The 18,427-nt window shown below is 42.3% G+C and overlaps 2 protein-coding genes across 4 annotated transcripts in view; both read left to right on the top strand.

Annotated features, from left to right (window-relative positions):
- The window catches only part of LOC115245418 (potassium channel subfamily K member 18-like), a 26,079-nt gene extending 9,531 nt beyond the window's left edge, over window positions 1-16,548 (top strand). For 2 of the 3 annotated variants that reach the window (XM_029823732.1, XM_029823728.1), the window contains exons 2-6: window positions 12,659-13,101; window positions 13,667-14,018; window positions 14,295-14,692; window positions 15,504-15,951; window positions 16,333-16,475. In XM_029823732.1, coding sequence (XP_029679592.1) covers window positions 12,829-13,101; window positions 13,667-14,018; window positions 14,295-14,692; window positions 15,504-15,951; window positions 16,333-16,451 — 1,590 coding nt within the window. In that variant the 5' untranslated portion in view covers window positions 12,659-12,828 and the 3' untranslated portion in view covers window positions 16,452-16,475. Of the gene's footprint in view, window positions 1-12,658; window positions 13,102-13,666; window positions 14,019-14,294; window positions 14,693-15,503; window positions 15,952-16,332 lie in introns of all 3 variants that reach the window. The other variant, XM_029823740.1, reaches the window with a different exon arrangement.
- On the top strand, window positions 16,491-18,099 carry LOC115245435 (protein bric-a-brac 2-like). The gene has a single exon (XM_029823750.1). It carries the CDS (start codon window positions 16,512-16,514, stop codon window positions 17,061-17,063), a length of 552 nt encoding a protein of 183 aa, XP_029679610.1. The 5' UTR covers window positions 16,491-16,511; the 3' UTR covers window positions 17,064-18,099.
- Window positions 18,100-18,427: the final 328 nt, after the last annotated feature.

Genomic DNA, 18,427 nt, shown 5'->3' with positions numbered 1-18,427 from the left:
GCTCTTCCGGTTCCAGATACAACGATACTTCCTGCGAGCGAGCGGATCCGGAAAATTGCGGGGAATAAAAACGAATTACCGTTCCTCGACCGTATAACGCAATATCATCACCCCGTATTTCCGTAACGGGGACAGTTTTAATTTTCCTCAGTCAAAAGTATGCGTGCGAGGCGAGGGTTTTTTGTCTTGCAACGGTTTGGGAATAGCGTATCCGCTAGAGGAGAGTCGATATTCCGGAGAGCCCCTAATTCCGCTGGAGATCCTCCCTTCGTGTAGACGAGATGACTGGTCCCATCCTCATGGTTCCTTTATTCCTCGTTCATCCGGAAGGAGGAAGAAGATTAGGGGATAACTTACACACGTAGCCCTTTCCGCTTTTTCTCTGTGAGATCGCTATTAGTAGACGTTCCTCGTGTCTCAAGTCTAATTTATGATCTTGGTGTGAGTTTTCGTGCTCTTTTTACGATCAAGGTAAAAGGAAATAATAATTGTAACGGTCGGGAATAATGGAGTATAAGCGAGTCCGCGGATAAAAAGAGAGACGCTTTGAAAACTTACGCTTTTCACTTTCCTTTAACGTTTCCCGGTCACACTCGGGCGCGATGCCATTTCTCACGTGGAACGCGTTCGACCGGAAAGAGCTGCCGGATAAGCCGATAAAGCACGCGAAGCCAGAAAAGTAACTTCAAATAACACAATGTGTAGCATCTCGAAGATACTTGGATGTATTTATCCGTCGAGAGAGTACATATTTCGTCGCTTATTCATCCGCATAACGAATGCGGTATCGACTATCTACCTAAGAGGGCCCTGTGTATTACTTTGAATAATTGAGATTTTAATATTCCTCATGAATGGAACATGATATTATCTCGCGAGCGAGCGCAGGGAAAATTATAACCCGCTAATCCTCTCATTCACTCGCTGCAACCAGGCTGCATATTACGAGAATTTGAAGAAAAGGATTTGCTCTTCCGGTTCCAGATACAACGATACTTCCTGCGAGCGAGCGGATCCGGAAAATTGCGGGGAATAAAAACGAATTACCGTTCCTCGACCGTATAACGCAATATCATCACCCCGTATTTCCGTAACGGGGACAGTTTTAATTTTCCTCAGTCAAAAGTATGCGTGCGAGGCGAGGGTTTTTTGTCTTGCAACGGTTTGGGAATAGCGTATCCGCTAGAGGAGAGTCGATATTCCGGAGAGCCCCTAATTCCGCTGGAGATCCTCCCTTCGTGTAGACGAGATGACTGGTCCCATCCTCATGGTTCCTTTATTCCTCGTTCATCCGGAAGGAGGAAGAAGATTAGGGGATAACTTACACACGTAGCCCTTTCCGCTTTTTCTCTGTGAGATCGCTATTAGTAGACGTTCCTCGTGTCTCAAGTCTAATTTATGATCTTGGTGTGAGTTTTCGTGCTCTTTTTACGATCAAGGTAAAAGGAAATAATAATTGTAACGGTCGGGAATAATGGAGTATAAGCGAGTCCGCGGATAAAAAGAGAGACGCTTTGAAAACTTACGCTTTTCACTTTCCTTTAACGTTTCCCGGTCACACTCGGGCGCGATGCCATTTCTCACGTGGAACGCGTTCGACCGGAAAGAGCTGCCGGATAAGCCGATAAAGCACGCGAAGCCAGAAAAGTAACTTCAAATAACACAATGTGTAGCATCTCGAAGATACTTGGATGTATTTATCCGTCGAGAGAGTACATATTTCGTCGCTTATTTATCCGCATAACGAATGCGGTATCGACTATCTACCTAAGAGGGCCCTGTGTATTACTTTGAATAATTGAGATTTTAATATTCCTCATGAATGGAACATGATATTATCTCGCGAGCGAGCGCAGGGAAAATTATAACCCGCTAATCCTCTCATTCACTCGCTGCAACCAGGCTGCATATTACGAGAATTTGAAGAAAAGGATTACGAAAGCTCGGCTTACGAGGGAGAGAGAAAGGGAGAGATATTTTATTTATTGTATATATGTATGTACTTATTTTGAAATCAAATGTACACAGTCATAATTAGAACTTATAGAGAGAACGAAAAAAATCTTAAAGTAATCAAATATACGAGCAAACCTTATCAATTATATCGATAAGAAACTTATATGAAATTCTGCGAAAGAAAACGGAGAAAGAATCTCTCGTTATTATTAACGGACAGCAATTGGCAAAGATAAATACGGGGAAAATGGAAAAACATATTTGCTATCTCGACACCAGTAGAATGATATACGTATCCGTAATAGAGTGATGTGTAACTTTGTGTAGGAGCGATCGACTATCGTTGTTAGCAAGTTCCAAAATCGAATCTCTATCTCATATGCCTCTTAGAAGATTGATTGCCACACGAATAAACAAGCGAATAAAATGAGAATACGCGGAGAGTCAGTACTGGATAGCCAACAAGTTGAAGACTATTTATATATATAAGATATAATTTATTCTTTGAGAAAAATGTGCTCGGGATCCATTTGACAAAGTACGAGCTGTTTTTATAAACTTTTTTGCGGTCGAAAGGTCAAGGCAACTGAAAATGGGAGAGGCTTAAAAGGGAAAGATGAGAGATCCAAGAAGCAGTCAAGAATACCTTTTCTATCCTCCGGGGTGCGCCCTCGTAGAGGAGACCACCCTACTTCCGTTCGCAAATGAGGCACGAGCGGTGAGATAAGGGCGATAGACCCGGCGGGCAGGACTCGGCGGGCGAATAAAGGGCGATCAAAGGCGATAAAAATTCTGCTCGACGACCGATAAGCTCTAATTGAATGTGCCCTCTCGATTATTACGCGGAACGGAAACTTCAAACGACGGAAGCTCACAGGCGATAACGAAACGCTGCAGACATCGAAACTCCGTTTACGCATATAAATTAGCATCTCGCAAATAAAAGAACTCTGAGAGAAAGTGAGAGAGAGAAAATATGATTCAAATAAACCCTTCTTCGGAAATTCGAAGATTTTCTTTCGTTCGTAACAAAACAGGATAGAAAATTTTACGAGCGAATTATTTTACAAGAAGCTCAATATATGAGGATTACATCTTGTTATCTCCCGTTAATAAAAATATATAATTTTGCCTCGAAAATAAATTGGCGAGTTGCTGAGGTTTACGAAAGTTTATAGAAAAACAAAGTCCAAAATTCTCGTATCTCGAAAGATTGTTCTAACGCATCCTTCTCTTTTATTCTTGTCGCATGCGTGTAATATTGGCAAAGCGCACGTGACGCGATAAACTTGAGATAAAGCCGATCTGGATATCATCGGGGCTCCATGGAGAAGCGAAAGTCGTTCAAGAGGGAGAGAGAAAATAAATCGATTCCAGACCGCGTTCGTTCGATCGCGCGCCCACGCACCGCCTAAATTTCATTCTCTTCCCCTCTGTCCTCCCCCATCGCACGCAATCGGTACCCCGTTAGTTACAGGGCTGTCGAGGGTACAAACAACAACGGCCCCGTTCGACGGAATATGATACATCGCGCACGGCCAGTATATACGCGTTTTAATTAACTTCATCAAACGCGCGAAACGAGCCCTTTCTCTCTCTTCTCTCTCCCTCTCTCTTCTCTCTCGTAGCGGACGTCACGAACGGTGATCCCGTTAATTCTGTGCGCATGAGCCCGAGTCGGTTAAGTAAACTTTTCGATTGAAATCCGCGCCCCCGCGCAGATTAATTGCAAAAACATGGGCGGGTCGCGCGACCCGAGCGATTTTTCCGTCGCTCTCACGTTTCGACGACGTGTTTTGTCGTCGCCCGACGACGGAAGCCTCGGGGGAGAAAGAAACTCATCCACGGATATATCGGGCACGAGACGCGAACAGAGGAAGGTGAGGAACGCCCGTTACAAACGCGCTGCTATTATCGCACCGTCGCGTCGCCGCCTGCTATTTCGGTATCTCTCTCTCTCTCTCTCTCTCTTTCTCTCTCTCGCTTCGTGCGCGAATTAGAATAGAAACTTAATTAGTACGCGGCGCGACTGTGCGGCCTCGCGGAATCTCTCGAGCATCTCCGCCCTTTGTGCACGCGAACGAATAATAGATCTGTTACGCTCTCGCGAGCGCAAGCCCCGGTACGACGCTTCTCAATCTTGGCAATCTCGGATTGCTCCGAGAGCTTTTCCGTATCGCGATGCCTGTTCGTCGGCCAAAATAGCTATCGACGCTCTAATAAAAGCGATATGTGAGTGCCGGTACGTATTTTTCTATATAACGACCGATGGATGAGTAATGTTTCGTTTTAACGATCCTCTTCTTGTCGAGAGATATTATTTCTCCGCGTTTCGATGAGTGTTCGCATCATTTTCTGAGAATTGGCTATACATTACTTTTGATACTCGACGTAAACGAATATGGCAGTATAAAATTAAAGTAAAAAACTTTTATTAATGCGTTTATTAATTATATTATAATATCATAATAAATATAATAAAATATAATAAAATATCTAATTATATAATATAATATCATTCAATTATCGATGGTTTTTTTGATGTGTTTTAATTTATATTACGTTTCTTCTCCACTGAAGACTTCTCCAAATCTGAGGATCGAAATGTCTGGATTTAGTCTGATATTATAATGTAAATTATAAACGCACACGCACTATGAACAGCGGTAGCTTATTAATTGACTTTTCTGTTTTTTGAATACGGCAGATTATTTAAGAATTACCTGCAGAAGAGAGAGAGAGAGAAAGAGGGAGAGAGAGTCAATCCTTTAGAAAAAATGTATAAGCTGAAAAAAATTCTTGCTATACTTTACTAGTCTTTTATAATTATGCTGTTATTATATTACTTTGCTATTTTCATTTTGCTGAAGCTATATCATCCGACGATTGTCTCGCATTGTTACGCGAGACAGAATAACGGTGAGAAATTTCTATTTTTGAGAGAGCAAGAAAAATACGCGGTTAGACGTAGCGGACAAGCGAGAAATCGTGCTTAAGTCCAGACAAGAAAAGAATTCTTGCTGTTCGGGAAAGGAAAACGAATTTGCTCGGGCACTCAGAGGCCGCAAACGTAGTTAAATTTTGACCTCGTCACGTTAGAGAGGGATCGAAATAACGACCGAAAGATGAAGCGAGACTGGCGCGAGAGCCGGACAGCGTAACGAAATTTACGTTTAATCCCGTCCGAAAAGGGGACTTTGAGGGAAATTTCAGTTGACATCTTCCTCTCTCTTCTTCCTCCGTTCGCATCTCCGAGAGAGAGAGAGAAGATCAACGTCTATCCTTTCAATTTAAAGAACATCGTGATAACAAATTACCATAATTCATTAATTATATATATATTTGTTTATTAATATTTAACTTACTGTAAAGCTGCTATCATTATTTCTTTTCCCGATATTATGATACATTTTTAGTGTACTTTTGTATAATTCTTCCTTTTGTTTTTTATCTCATTTTTTTTTATTTTAGTTATTTAAAATTTTTTTTTATGTATATTTCTCTTATTCTTTCAACGAATTTCAACTTTAATAATAAAATAGATATCTGCATTCATCTATATCTTTAATCCTATCCGAAAATAAGATAATGGGAAAAATTTGAGTTGATATCGTCGTTTTTTCCCCTTCACGCGTATTTCTCGCTCGATGCTCTCTATTATTCACCGCGAATCGCGGCGCTGGGTCAGCAAGATAAATCAGATTCTCGATGACAAGAAAAATCTCGGAAGAGGCGGGGAATCAACGAGATTATGACATTAACTACGCTCCTCCGATGAATGAGAGGATTAAACACGGGCCTCGTTCCGTTTTACAGAAACTTATTTATCGTCCTGTCTTCTATTCTTTAATAAGTCGAGAAACAATTTTTCCCTTCTCCCCTAGAAAAAAGAGTTTAATTTCATCTTGACAGAAGATCTGTGACGAGAATTAAGTAACGAAAATTTCGAGGCACCGAATACATATTTTCATTTGGTACATTTATATTGAAATACTTTTATCTTTTCTATCTTAAATTTTCGGTAAAATATCGATTCCGGATTCAATCATGTAAAATCATGTAAAATCCATAATAAAAATTCCATGCTGTAATCGCGATATCGAAATAATTCTGGCAGAACACTGATCGATATACACCTAATTAGACACTCACGTCCGTCGCCCTTCTCCATCAATTCTGCCATAACGATTCGCCCTAATTACATCATTAACCGCTTCACTTGACGCAATGGCTAGCGTTTCCCGATCGATCGTTTCATCTGGATCGTCTCCAGCCTGACGATTGAATGGGAAAGAATCAAACCCTTGTATGTTTTGTTCAGTGTCAATTAACGCTTCTACCGACACCTTTAATTATTCATTTCTCATCTATATTAAAGAACGATTCAATTATAAGTCGTATGCGTGTATGTGTGTAATTAATGTTTTTGTTGCAAATTCAATTATATACAAAATTATCCATATTTCACGATCGATACTTATCGGAAAATTGAGAGAGATAAAAGAAAGATTCTTTTATTTGAGGGTTAATTGACAGATGCGAAAAAGTTGCGGTTAAGCCTGACCAGCCCGAATGAGTCTCACGCATCTCTCGCTGCAACCATTTACTGGGTAGCTCCCGTGGAAGCGACCGAGAAGAGAAGTTTGGTCCAGCATATCTCTCTCTCTCTCTCTCTCTTTCTCTCTCTCTCTCTCTCTTCGTCACCGATCCCCGCACCAACCTCGACGCCTCCGGCTGCTGCTCGACTATCGATTGCGAACCACCAGGAGGGAGAACCACGAGGAGGCACCCTCCTCCCGGCACTTCTCTCTCTCACTCTCTCTTTCTCTATCTCTATCTCTGCCTCTTGCTTGCTTGCGCTAACTCGTTACGCGGTGCTACCGCGTTTCCTACCAACTAGCATGCCTGTATACAGCGCGCCTGTCTATAGGATGGCTTATGTACCACTACGCGCATAAATTCCAATTAAGCGTGGTCCGCCAGCGACGAGGTGGAATTCCTTCCTAGTCGTCGCGCCGATGGATATCCGCTCGATGCTCGATCCTCGCAAATCGTTTTGTCGATGGTGCTTTCAAAACGCACTCCTTCCGTTTCTAATGAGCCACCGATCTGATGGACAAAAAATGTTAGGAAAGGGGAATTTCGAAAAGTACACGGTTAATAATGTCGAGCTCGAAAAGACTGTGCTGCGTTTTCTTTTTTTCTTCTTTTAATTTTAGTGTTAATTTTTATTTTTAATGTCAATAATAGAAATGTTCCCGTCATGTGATGCTGCGGCTAATCCCCGAGACTTTAATTGGATATAAACTCAAATTAGTTTTGATAGAACTCCTTTAAGCTCATTTCATGTAAATTTTGCGTTATTTTAATTTAAAGTTTAAAAGAGAGAGCAAAAAAAGAGATAGATCAACAAAGTCACATGCATGTGTGTGTGAGAAATAATGAAATTCTATTGTATTTTTGTTGAAAAAAATGTTGAATCCGATTTTATCGAAGTACCGTCGCAGCTGTTTAAAAAATACAATAATGTGAGGAGGGGGGAGAGGTGGGATGAAGCATACGTTGTGTAATTCTATTACGTTGCAAATTCCGTTGCAATGCATTAGCCCGTGCGACTTAATATTATTTTTCATCGCCATCATAACCGACCACATCTACGGTAGTAGTTGTAGTTACGCTAACCACAGCGATTGGTTAATCGAGCTCCGGATCGGATACTAGAGTTTCTATAGTGAACGACGTGCTCACAGGCAAGCCGCCTGATTACACGATACGCTATCGTTCCCCTAACTATAGTTATAGCGAACGACTATATATCGCGTACTATAAGCTCTCCGCACACAAATTCCAATTAAACGCCCGGAATTCCTTTCGCATGCCAATCGATTACTACGACAATGTAACTACGGAATTGTGTGATACGTAGTACCACTACGTACCTCTCTCTCGGGAGCTGTCATCAGAAGTATCTCATGTCTGACGGTAACTCCGAGATCTCTGTGAGCTCTTGTGAAGCGATGACGCTTCCAAGTGCATAGCTCGCATCTTCTCGGAATCGTGAATAACGCGACGCGCAGAAATGCAAATAATCCTCCAAAGGAGATCAATCTTTGTGATTGTATATAAGCTCTGTAGAAAATATAAAATAACATATGGCAAGGTAAAAAAAAAAATAGCGATCAAAGAAAACTTCTAAAAACGCTCGCACTTGATTAGAATTTTTTCAAAAAAGATGCAAATATAAGAGATCGCAAAATATATTATCTCTCTGAAAATATATAAAATAAACTTTAAAAAATTATAAAATCTTTATGATATAGATAACACATTGATTTTATTCAAGAAAGTGTACAAATATTAATTACGCAAACTATGTGTAAGATAACCGTATAATTCCAAGCATCAGAAATTTAGAAAGATCCGACAACCGATGTTCTCCTAGCAGACGTCAAGCGGAATAAAGATATGAGAAGCTCCCACACGTATCGATATTGGAAAATTATTTATCCCATCTCTCCCGCGTGTTATGGGCACGCTTCGACTTTTGACAGACCCTTTGAATTGCTGCGTAGACACCCTTAATTCATCTCGCCCGAGGCTGACTTATCGCTGTACGTCAACGTCATGCGAGGCTTTATGCGTAATATATAATATATACAGGCGGCTCTCTTCCATCCGCACATTTTGACATGTAAATTTGAAATATTATAAATTGTTTTTATTCAACGATTACATTTTTAATCTCACGAGACCGACAAATGATGCGTGCGCGCTCATGTATCTCATTTAAATTTAGACATATAAATGGCGCGTGCCAATTAAAAATATCAAGACTTTATTTAATTTAACGATTGTATATTTAAGCTCGTATGTGACAAAAATGGAGAAAGATGGTAATTTGTACTTTAAACAAGAGCATGCAGGACTTATTAAGCGGCAAATTTGAGCCCCAACGATTTTTGTCAGTTCCTTCATTAAAATAAAAATGGGACAAGAATAGTATTTTATTTTCATATTTGGATAATTGGATCATGGCCCTGTGTGGTTTAATTCGCAGAGAAATTGGGCAACCTCGTAGTCCACATGACCGTATTTTCTCCGATGTTATTTCGCGCGCCTACATTAAAGGAACATTTTTGGATTACCGTCCGCTCCACCGAGGTAGAATGTAGCTCGATTACGAACCTGAATTAATCCCTTAATTAATGCACATAACGTTAATCCCCACGTACGTTCGCGAGCTAAAGAAAAATTTGCATCTCTATTCTCGCGCTTGGCCGATTGCGACGCATGCCCGATTATGCGGTATCCACTCACCCGTGAATTTCAATTAAACGAACGACCTCTCGGCCTATCGGCTAATAGCGCCGATAGACGATACCTGATGTAACGAGCAATACGCGCAAAAGGCGCGATCTCGGTCGGATATCTCAAAATTCCTGACCTTAATTCTAATCGCCTCCGTGCTTTTTTTCTATCTTCAGATTTATCGATCAATTCGCACAGTAAATTTTCTCTCGACGAAGATATGAGAACGTCGTATTCTTGATTCTCTATGCTACAATAGTATATTTTTTATAATCAGGTCATTTGGCGTTATTGTTGTTTGTAAAAGAAAAATATCGCCGTTTTTCGATATAAAAAAAAAAACCGCGATTGAAAATAATCTGAAGTAAGGTCGAAACATACCGTTGCACGTATTATCGATGAAGTTTCAACCTGGATTCGTTGTTTCCGATATTTTTACTGATCTGCCCTTTGATTTTTATTTTAATCAACGATCCGTAATTTATCGTATATTCGATATTGAAAATTTTGTTGAGAAATAAAATTTACTTGATGAGATCATGAAAAGAATGAGATTTCGTTATTCGTTCGCTGGAAATTGAAAAACTACTGGCTTTTATCAACAGAGAGAATCTATTATAGATTCCGTTCATAACATAGAATGCATGTGTATTTTGCGTGAAAGCTATTCGCTTTCGGCCCAACAGTGTACATCACACAACATCCAGTTATATGCAACAGCGTGTTTCTATGAGTTCTTTCTTTTTTGAAAAAACACGTTTTTGCAGCAATCACGAATATTCGCATTAAGCGATGTTCCCGATAAAAAGCGTTAAAAGCTCTAACGCAACAATTGTCCCCGGTACGCTCGCGAGAATAAAATAATAAATAGCAAAAATTCTCTGGGAAGGAAATCCCTTCGCCGTTTGGCGCAATAAAGCGACGTCGTGTCACAATTCGTCACGTTTTCGATTTGACATCGCTAAATCAATCAAGTCTCGATTCTTGTCGGCGGCGAGAGAAACGTGCATCAGGTGTTGCGCGCGTACCATTTGCCGGAGGCATCCTCGAGAAGGATCCATCATGCTTAGGTATCCGCGACTGTTCGTCGAGACAGAAATATATTAACGGTTTGTCGTATCTCTCGGAGGGACCTTAATTATAACTTTTACCCGAACAAATGCTAGTCATCAATTAACGATCATCAGCATCAGTCATTCGTTGCGCGAATAGTTTCACATTTACTTTGAGAAAAGAGCGGATTTCAAGCCAGTCGAGGAATCCACCCCCGATGACACTCTTTGTCAAATGTCTCTGTGAGACGTTTTGTACGTCAAGCAGCTGCGAGAAGTACCCGTGTTGTGAGTGATTGTTAAGGCATTTACGATACCTAACGTACCCGCTGTGTGGGCGGATGCCAACGTATCTCTCTCCGACGTTGTTGTTCAGGCAGGACGTGACTTGTGTGTATGTGTGAGAGGGGGAGGAGGGAGGGAGGATGGCGAAAGGAGCCGACTACACTATGTGGCGCGACGACCCACATTCCGTCGAATTTAATTTCATGCCTTATCTCCGGTAGCCGACGGTACAATGCTTCAACTGGGGCGGTCGCGGATCTCTTTCTCGCACGTGGAACCATCGCATACGCACATATACACACAAATACTGTACACTGTTAACGGTGTCATACGCACACCATACACTTCGCTCTTTACCTCGCACGTTCTATTTATACACGTGGTGCGTCTCTACTGTTCTCCCTCAGACAGAAGATCTCTTGTTCTATCTCGCTCTTGTAATTGCCTGTCTTTTCTCTCTCTCTCTCTCTCTTTCTTTTTTCTTTTCGCACATTGAAAATAGATGTAATGTGATAATTTTTATTGCGCACGTGATAAAAACCAACAGAGATTAATTTAAGATGCAATATTTTGTATTTTTTTATCCTTCTCTTTGTATTTGTATTAAAGGAGTTGATGTCTCCCCGGCTAATTATTCAATTATATCTTATTTCGTTTCCTAATATACATATATATATATATATATATGAGATAATTCACCAATCGCGCCTTGATATCTCGTTCCACATTGCGAAGACGAGACACTCTTCAGACAAAACAAGCGGCTCATCTTCCTCCCTCTCTCGAGAGAATCTTACTCTTTCTGTAGCATTTTACTAAAGATCTAACACGTACCCGAAAGCTCTTCACGTCAATCTGCATACGCATCCTCTCTCCGTCTCTCTTGACCCTTATTTTCCTCTCTTCTCCTTTCTCCCTCAGGCGTCTCCCTATCGTGGCTCAGGATACTGAATCCCGGTCTCTGTCTCCGTGTCTTCTCCACTTGTGTCGCGCAAGAGTGCGCCTATTATGCATCATGCATCTGATGTACGCGTTTCTCCGAGCAACGAGCGAGTGCATAAACGGAACGTAGTATACCGAGGGGTCGATCGGCTATTTCTGCTTCTCCGACTCGTCGCGCTGACGATTGCTTTATCAGACGTAACGGGGGCTGACTGACGGAACGGGGTGGCGCGCCATCGGCTTCCATATCGACGGAATAAAAGCCGTCGATTCGCGAACAACGAGCTACCATAGGGACGACGAAACCATATTTTTTAATTCATCTCGAGCAAGCTTTCGTGGAGTAGAATTTTCGTTGAATTTTATCGTAAAACTTCGAGTTTCTGAGATTAACGAGAATCGCGAAGGAAAATGATGATGACGCTCGTCTCTCTTCTTTTCCGAGAAAGAATATAGTTTAAAGAATCTATTTTCGAGGTAGATTTCCACGTATCATAATACACCATCTTATATATTGTATGTATGTGTGCATTCACGTCGCAAATAGTATCCGATGTTTGTGGACGCGTTAGAAATAACAAATCCACCTCCGTATATATCCGCCGTATGAATGTTTACACGACGATGGTATAGTCGGCCGAGAGTGTTGATTGCACATAGAGTTACGCAAGCCTCGAGCGTGAAAAGCGCTTCTCGAGGAAGGCCATTAACCTGTAACGAGCCAATTACTCAGAAGGAGCTATTTGTCTCTGTACGTCTAATCGTATCCCCGATGCATCTAATCGCATCCTTATCTCGATTACCTCCATATCGTGCAGAGGTCGAGAACCCCGTCTCGAGAACGATCCGGAGATGACGAAACGTAACAATAATACACGTTGCGTGTATCTCAATAATTCCATTTTTATATTAAAGTAATTAAAATTTATTTCTCTCTCTTTTTCCCCGAAAATAATTTTATTCGAAGATGCGAGAAATATTAAATATACAATGCGTTTGAAGATTATTTGCAAAGCGACAAAGTGTGCTAACGTAGCTACTCTCTCTGATCTGAATCTGATCTAAATCCCGATTATACATATAAATGCATTTAAAGACACGCATTCTGATCACAGATCGGGCAGCCCCGCAGCGGATGAATGGCGCGACGACGATAGGACGACGTTAGAACGTTACCGCTTGCGGCTGCAGCTGCGGCGGCGTCATCGGTCGCTGCATCTGCAGCTGCGGCGGCAGCGACGACGACGACGGTGACGGCGAGGGCGAATCGCGATCTTAATCAGCGATGCAGAACGCCGGCGACAGTTATTATCAGAGGGCGCCGAGATGCTGTCCGGGCAGAAGCAGCAGCAGCAACAACAATAATAACAACAACAACAACAACGCGGGAGTCTCGGTGCGCGGCGCGGAGCTGTTCTGCTGCTGCTGCAGCTGTAGCACCGCCACCTCCACCAAGACCCCGGGGCTGCTGGCGAGCCTCGGCGTGTGCGTGCTCGTTCTTGGTTACACCCTGCTCGGCGCGTTCGCCTTCATGGCCCTCGAGGGAGGCTTCAAATCAGTGAGTTACAACCGTTGATTAAATCGCTCGGCGTGATTTTAATCATCGAAAATATGGACGATAAAATTTACGCGAACCGCGGGATTTTAATCAAGACCCAATCGCGATTCATCGATCCCGACTATCCGAATTTTTTCGCTCAATTTAATTGCGAAATTTTAGAATATATTTAGAATATTGAGAAACGTAATAATTATTAATTGAGAATAATTATGCATGTGGAAAAATGCAAAATTTTCGTGTTTAACAAGCATTAATTGATATCGAAGCGTTTTAAAGCTTAATGTCATTTGAGGAAAAATTTCATTAACTAGAATTGAAACAGCTAATTGCTGTTGATGCAATTATCTCTCAAGTATTCCGATTCACTAATCTCGCGCGTTGCGAATAATAAAGATAGTATGTTTACAAAGAAAGACTCAAAAAGGAGATAATTATTTCTTGCTTTCAGTTTTTTAATAATGTATCTTTGACTTTTATTCCTGACAAAAGGGATTTCTTGTGAAAATTAAAGTTGATATGTTTCATTGAATTATTTAATCAAATCCGTGTCGCTTTTACACAGGATTCACCCACCGAGGTCGCGTCCTCTAAACCCGACGGTGGTTCCTACGTGCTGCCGAATCTGGAAAACGATTCCGCCGCCATGGAATTAAGAGCACGCACGGTCGAGAAGCTCTGGAGCATCACCGAGGATCTCAATGTTCTCTACAAGGAGAACTGGACCCGCCTAGCGGCACGGGAAGTCCTCGAATTTCAGGAGAACCTGGCGCGCGGGCTCAGACGCACCTCGTACGAGCAGGTACCACCATTGTCACCGCGATCACGGGAACATCACGTGGACAGACGCCTGCATGGTCGACGATGGACCTTCAGCGGTAGCTTACTATATTCCCTGACGCTGATCACAACCATAGGTTTGTCCAGATTCAATCTATCCGTCCCTTTATTTATGCGAATCAAATCGGGCACGAACTTATGCAATCACCTGATATATTCCTATGCATTTATCTCATATAAAATATAATATATAAATATTTTTTTATAAAATATCAGCAATTGAAACAGCCATTATTATTAATTGATTTTTCTGATAGTCAGTGAGATTTCACTATTTACAGTGCTAAACTTCAAAAGCACTGCTTATTAGTGATAATATCTTGATTTGATTTAAGATACGGTTGCGGTTTCAGGGTACGGTAGCGTTGCACCGCGCACAGTCTGGGGCCGGTTGATCACCATAGTCTACGCCCTGGCGGGGATCCCGCTGATGCTGGTCTACCTCAGCACGGTGGGCGACGTGCTCGCCCGTAGCTTCCGCCGTCTTTACGGACGCATGTGCCAGCGGCAGCGCAACTGCGCCAGGAAGCGACAGCCACCGCCGCCGCCGCCGCCGGTCGGCGGCATAATGACCAAGGCGTATCGTTACGACAATCACGTGGAGACTAAAGGCGGCGGCAACTATTACTCGGCGAGCAGGGAGAGCTCCTGCGACGATCTGGGTATCCGCGGCGCCGGAAGTGCGATTCTTCTCGACTGTGGCAGCGAGGGCCTCCTGCACGCCACTACCAGCTCGACGGCCGCGCTTCAGGTAACGTTGATAATTACCGTTAATTATTAAAAGGAGAAAGAGAAAGAGAAAGAGTGATTTCTTTAAATTGAATTATATGATTAAATTAGCCTAACAAAAATGTGGAAAAAGGTACTCTGCAATAAATTATTATATTACGAAATTTTATTGTATTTAAAATGAAATAAAAAATAAATTATATTTTTGTTAAATAGATATATAAAACATATTTTTTTTAAATTAAGATTTTTAATGCAAGACATTTAATCATATTCTTAAAATTAATACTTCAAAGTGAAGTATTAGATTGTATGAGATTCGTTGACTTACTCTAATCTTCTTAATCGCACGAGAGAAAGATATGGAAATGAAACATTTGCACTCTTGCAGAAGCATGTAGATAATGTGATATTATCAAAAGAGACATTCACCGCTATTTAAATTCACTAAAAAGAAAGCCACGAAAAAAACTCTTAAACTTCAAAAACTCGATACAAACCGATTTAGCATATAAATGAACAACGAAGGTAAAAACTGTAGGCTTTTAATAAGTAAACTAATTAAGCGGATCAAAAGTTTACATCAATTTCTAATGAAACGCAGGATTTAATTACTGAGAAACTCAGAAAATTGTCGATTTGTAGAAAATTTATATTGGTTTTGATATCTTTTTCACCTTTTTCAAGAAAAATCCTGTATAAAAAAATCTCTTTCTCTTTCTTTCTTCAAGTTATATCATAATTCTTTATTATATAAATCTCTCTTTAACGGATTGGTTTCGCCTGTTGTATTAAATATCGCTTGTTACGTTAATATATTAAATCGTCTTCAGGATATTACAACGGGTAACGGGAAGCGGCACTTTCACCCGTGCTCGTTGTCCTTATCGTCGACCTCGTCGCCGGCGTACGTGCTGGAGGCGAATCCGGTCAGGATACCGATCAGCCTGTGCCTGGCGATAATGCTGGTGTACATATGCGGCGGCGCGGTCATGTTCAACCGTCTGGAGGGCTGGAGTCTGCTGGAGGGCGGCTACTTCTGCTTCACCAGCCTCGGCACGATCGGCTTCGGCGACCTAATGCCGATGGGACGCAACGCCGCCTCGGCCACTCTGGAGGAGCTCAGCCTGTGTGCCTGCTCGCTCTACATCCTCGCCGGGATGGGCCTGATCGCCATGTGCTTCAACCTCGTCCAGGAGGAGGTGGTACGCGTGGTCAGGGTCTTCGGTAGAACCTGCGGCATGTCGTCGGGCGTGATGGTCGGACCTATCGGTGGTACAGGTATCCCTGATGAAGGCATTCGGTGGGGAATCCGTAGCGAGAATCTCCCGCAAGAAAGACAGAGAGCATCGTGAGAAATCGCTGATCCTTTTTGTCGACCGTCGCGCGTTAGTTACGTCCGGAAAAGAAACACACTTATCCAGTAACAATTAATTAATTCGATGTACATATTAATATATACGCAATCGGGCATGATTATTAGCGTGAACAATTTTGAACGTACCGTAACAGTTACCGTCGTTATGCCAATCCGATGTCAATCCGCGCGGTCGAAGAAACGAGAAAATTTCCGCAAGAGAGCACGATCGGAAAAGAATTAAACGATTGAGGCGATCGGCCGTCATGAAACACGCGTCACGGTCTCTCTCCTTTTCTTTGCAGCAGGCGCCGCTCCCGGTCTCAAAGCCGACCTTGACGACGGAGGCGGCACCAGCGACTCGCGACTGTCCGAGCAAGAAGAGGAGGCAATCGCCATGTCGATGGTGCCAGCCGGCTCCTGACAGCATCAGGCCAGGAGCCCCGGCGACGGCAAGCTCCTGGCCCATCCGTCTAACACTGCCATGAAGTTGTCGCCCGGTCATCATACGCTGCCGCGGAAGAAGACGTTGCCGCTGGACGTCGCGAGCAGGACGATGACGAGCAATGTCTTGTCCTCGGGCGCCAACGTTCAGCAACAGCAGTTCCAACGGGGCCAGCCGTTAAGAAGAAGCTGCCTGTCGCCGACGCAGCATCATCATCAACAGCAGCAGCATCAACAACAGCCGCTGCACCATCATCAGCAACATTGTCAGCAGGAGAGCTCGTTGCATTTCGAGTATTTTGTGCCTCGCAGCGTCAGTGAGTTCAATCTCGCGGCCGCTGTGACGGACATGGCTGTGCCACCCCCGCCGCCCGCGTCGGTGCTCAGGCCATCCTCGGCGATGACGCCGCCGGTCACCGCCGGGATGACCGTCGTCGCTAGCCAGACTAGGCTGCTGGACAGCGGCAGCGGTGGCTGCAACACTGCCACGAGAAGCCGCGAGAAAATGGTCACGTTCGAGGACGAGGGGCTCAGCGTTAGCTCGACACCCACTAGAAAAAACTTGCCCGCCCTGGATAACGTCTTCATGTGACCTGTGCCGCGGCTTGCACGGATGATTAAGCGGTTGCTGCTGAAGGTGAGAACTTTGTCTCGGAATTTCGCGCCTCAGATCTGAAGGTGCCCGGTCATCGGTGATCGTCGACACGTCAATTGACATCATCAGTTATGGGAGAAGAATCTAAGAGTCATGAGATTAGAAAGTTTAATTTTTTTTTTTTTTTTTTTGAGAGACAACTAAATGGGATTTGATCGATATTAAAACCTGAGGAGAACTGTTAGAGCTATTATCATTCGAGATATAATGGAGATGTTCTCTAAAAGGGTTTTTGAAACACAGATATTCTCCAAACGCACGAATAAAGAATAGATCAGTTGACACCAAGAAAGTGAAAATGCAATACTATCCGATTATATCGCGAATCGACGCAATCGAATTATGTCGGGTTAATTAAAAAGTCACGAATGAGTATTAAACGGAACAGAAATTGTTAACGATTACGCGACTTTTGATTAAAGCGGAAATAGGGATAGAGAGGAAAAACATCGACAACTTTTATGAAAACTGCATTTCTGTATAATACGCATGAAAAATAATGTAGGAATGTTTGAAATAATGGCAAAGGATGTGTAGAGATTGTTTACAAAGCAAACTCCGAATAGAATGCAATAATCGGGAAAAATATTTTGTGCACAAACAGAATTTCTGTCAGAAGCAACCACTTGAGATGCGAAAATTTTTCGGCACTAAAGACCTATTTCTTATCACCGGAGAATAGTGCCTAAATGACAATGACATCCTAGACAGCGCAAACTGAAAAAGACGTCTAAAAAAATCTAATTCCTTAGATATTCTTTGAATATTTTTTAAACATTTCTTTTTTTATCTGTGAGACATTCGTGTTGTCTTGGAATTATTTTTACGTCTAACAGATTTTTCACGAAGCGCGACATAATCTCCATTAAAAATTTCCCATTGCCATTCGCGACGCCACGCACAGAAACCGCACAAAAGCGACAAATAGGAGATAAATGACGAAAGATAAACGCTAAAAAAGAAAAGAAAGACAGGTGAAAAAATAAGAACGTTATGCAATCGACACTGAAGAATTTTCCGCGCTAGCGAAAACTCTTTCCTCCTCCCTTCCCGGCCGAATGTCGACTGTATATTTCTTATTATCGCGATTAAGCCGTATAATTATCGTTATTATACCACTTGCGCACAGCGTAGGGGATATCTGTCGAGTATCCGAATTTTATGTCCGATAAGTCCGACTGTGTATTCCGAATGTTATTTGAATAGTTTGTATATATATTCGAAAAGTATATATTGAACATTTTAACTTATACGACTACTCTATTATATATCAAATAAATAAACAAAGTTATATATATATA

Source organism: Formica exsecta, unplaced genomic scaffold, assembly GCF_003651465.1.
Source record: "Formica exsecta isolate Colony F162 unplaced genomic scaffold, ASM365146v1 scaffold122, whole genome shotgun sequence".
NCBI classification, from domain to species: Eukaryota; Metazoa; Arthropoda; class Insecta; order Hymenoptera; family Formicidae; genus Formica; species Formica exsecta.
This window is presented reverse-complemented; position numbering and strand designations above follow the sequence as displayed.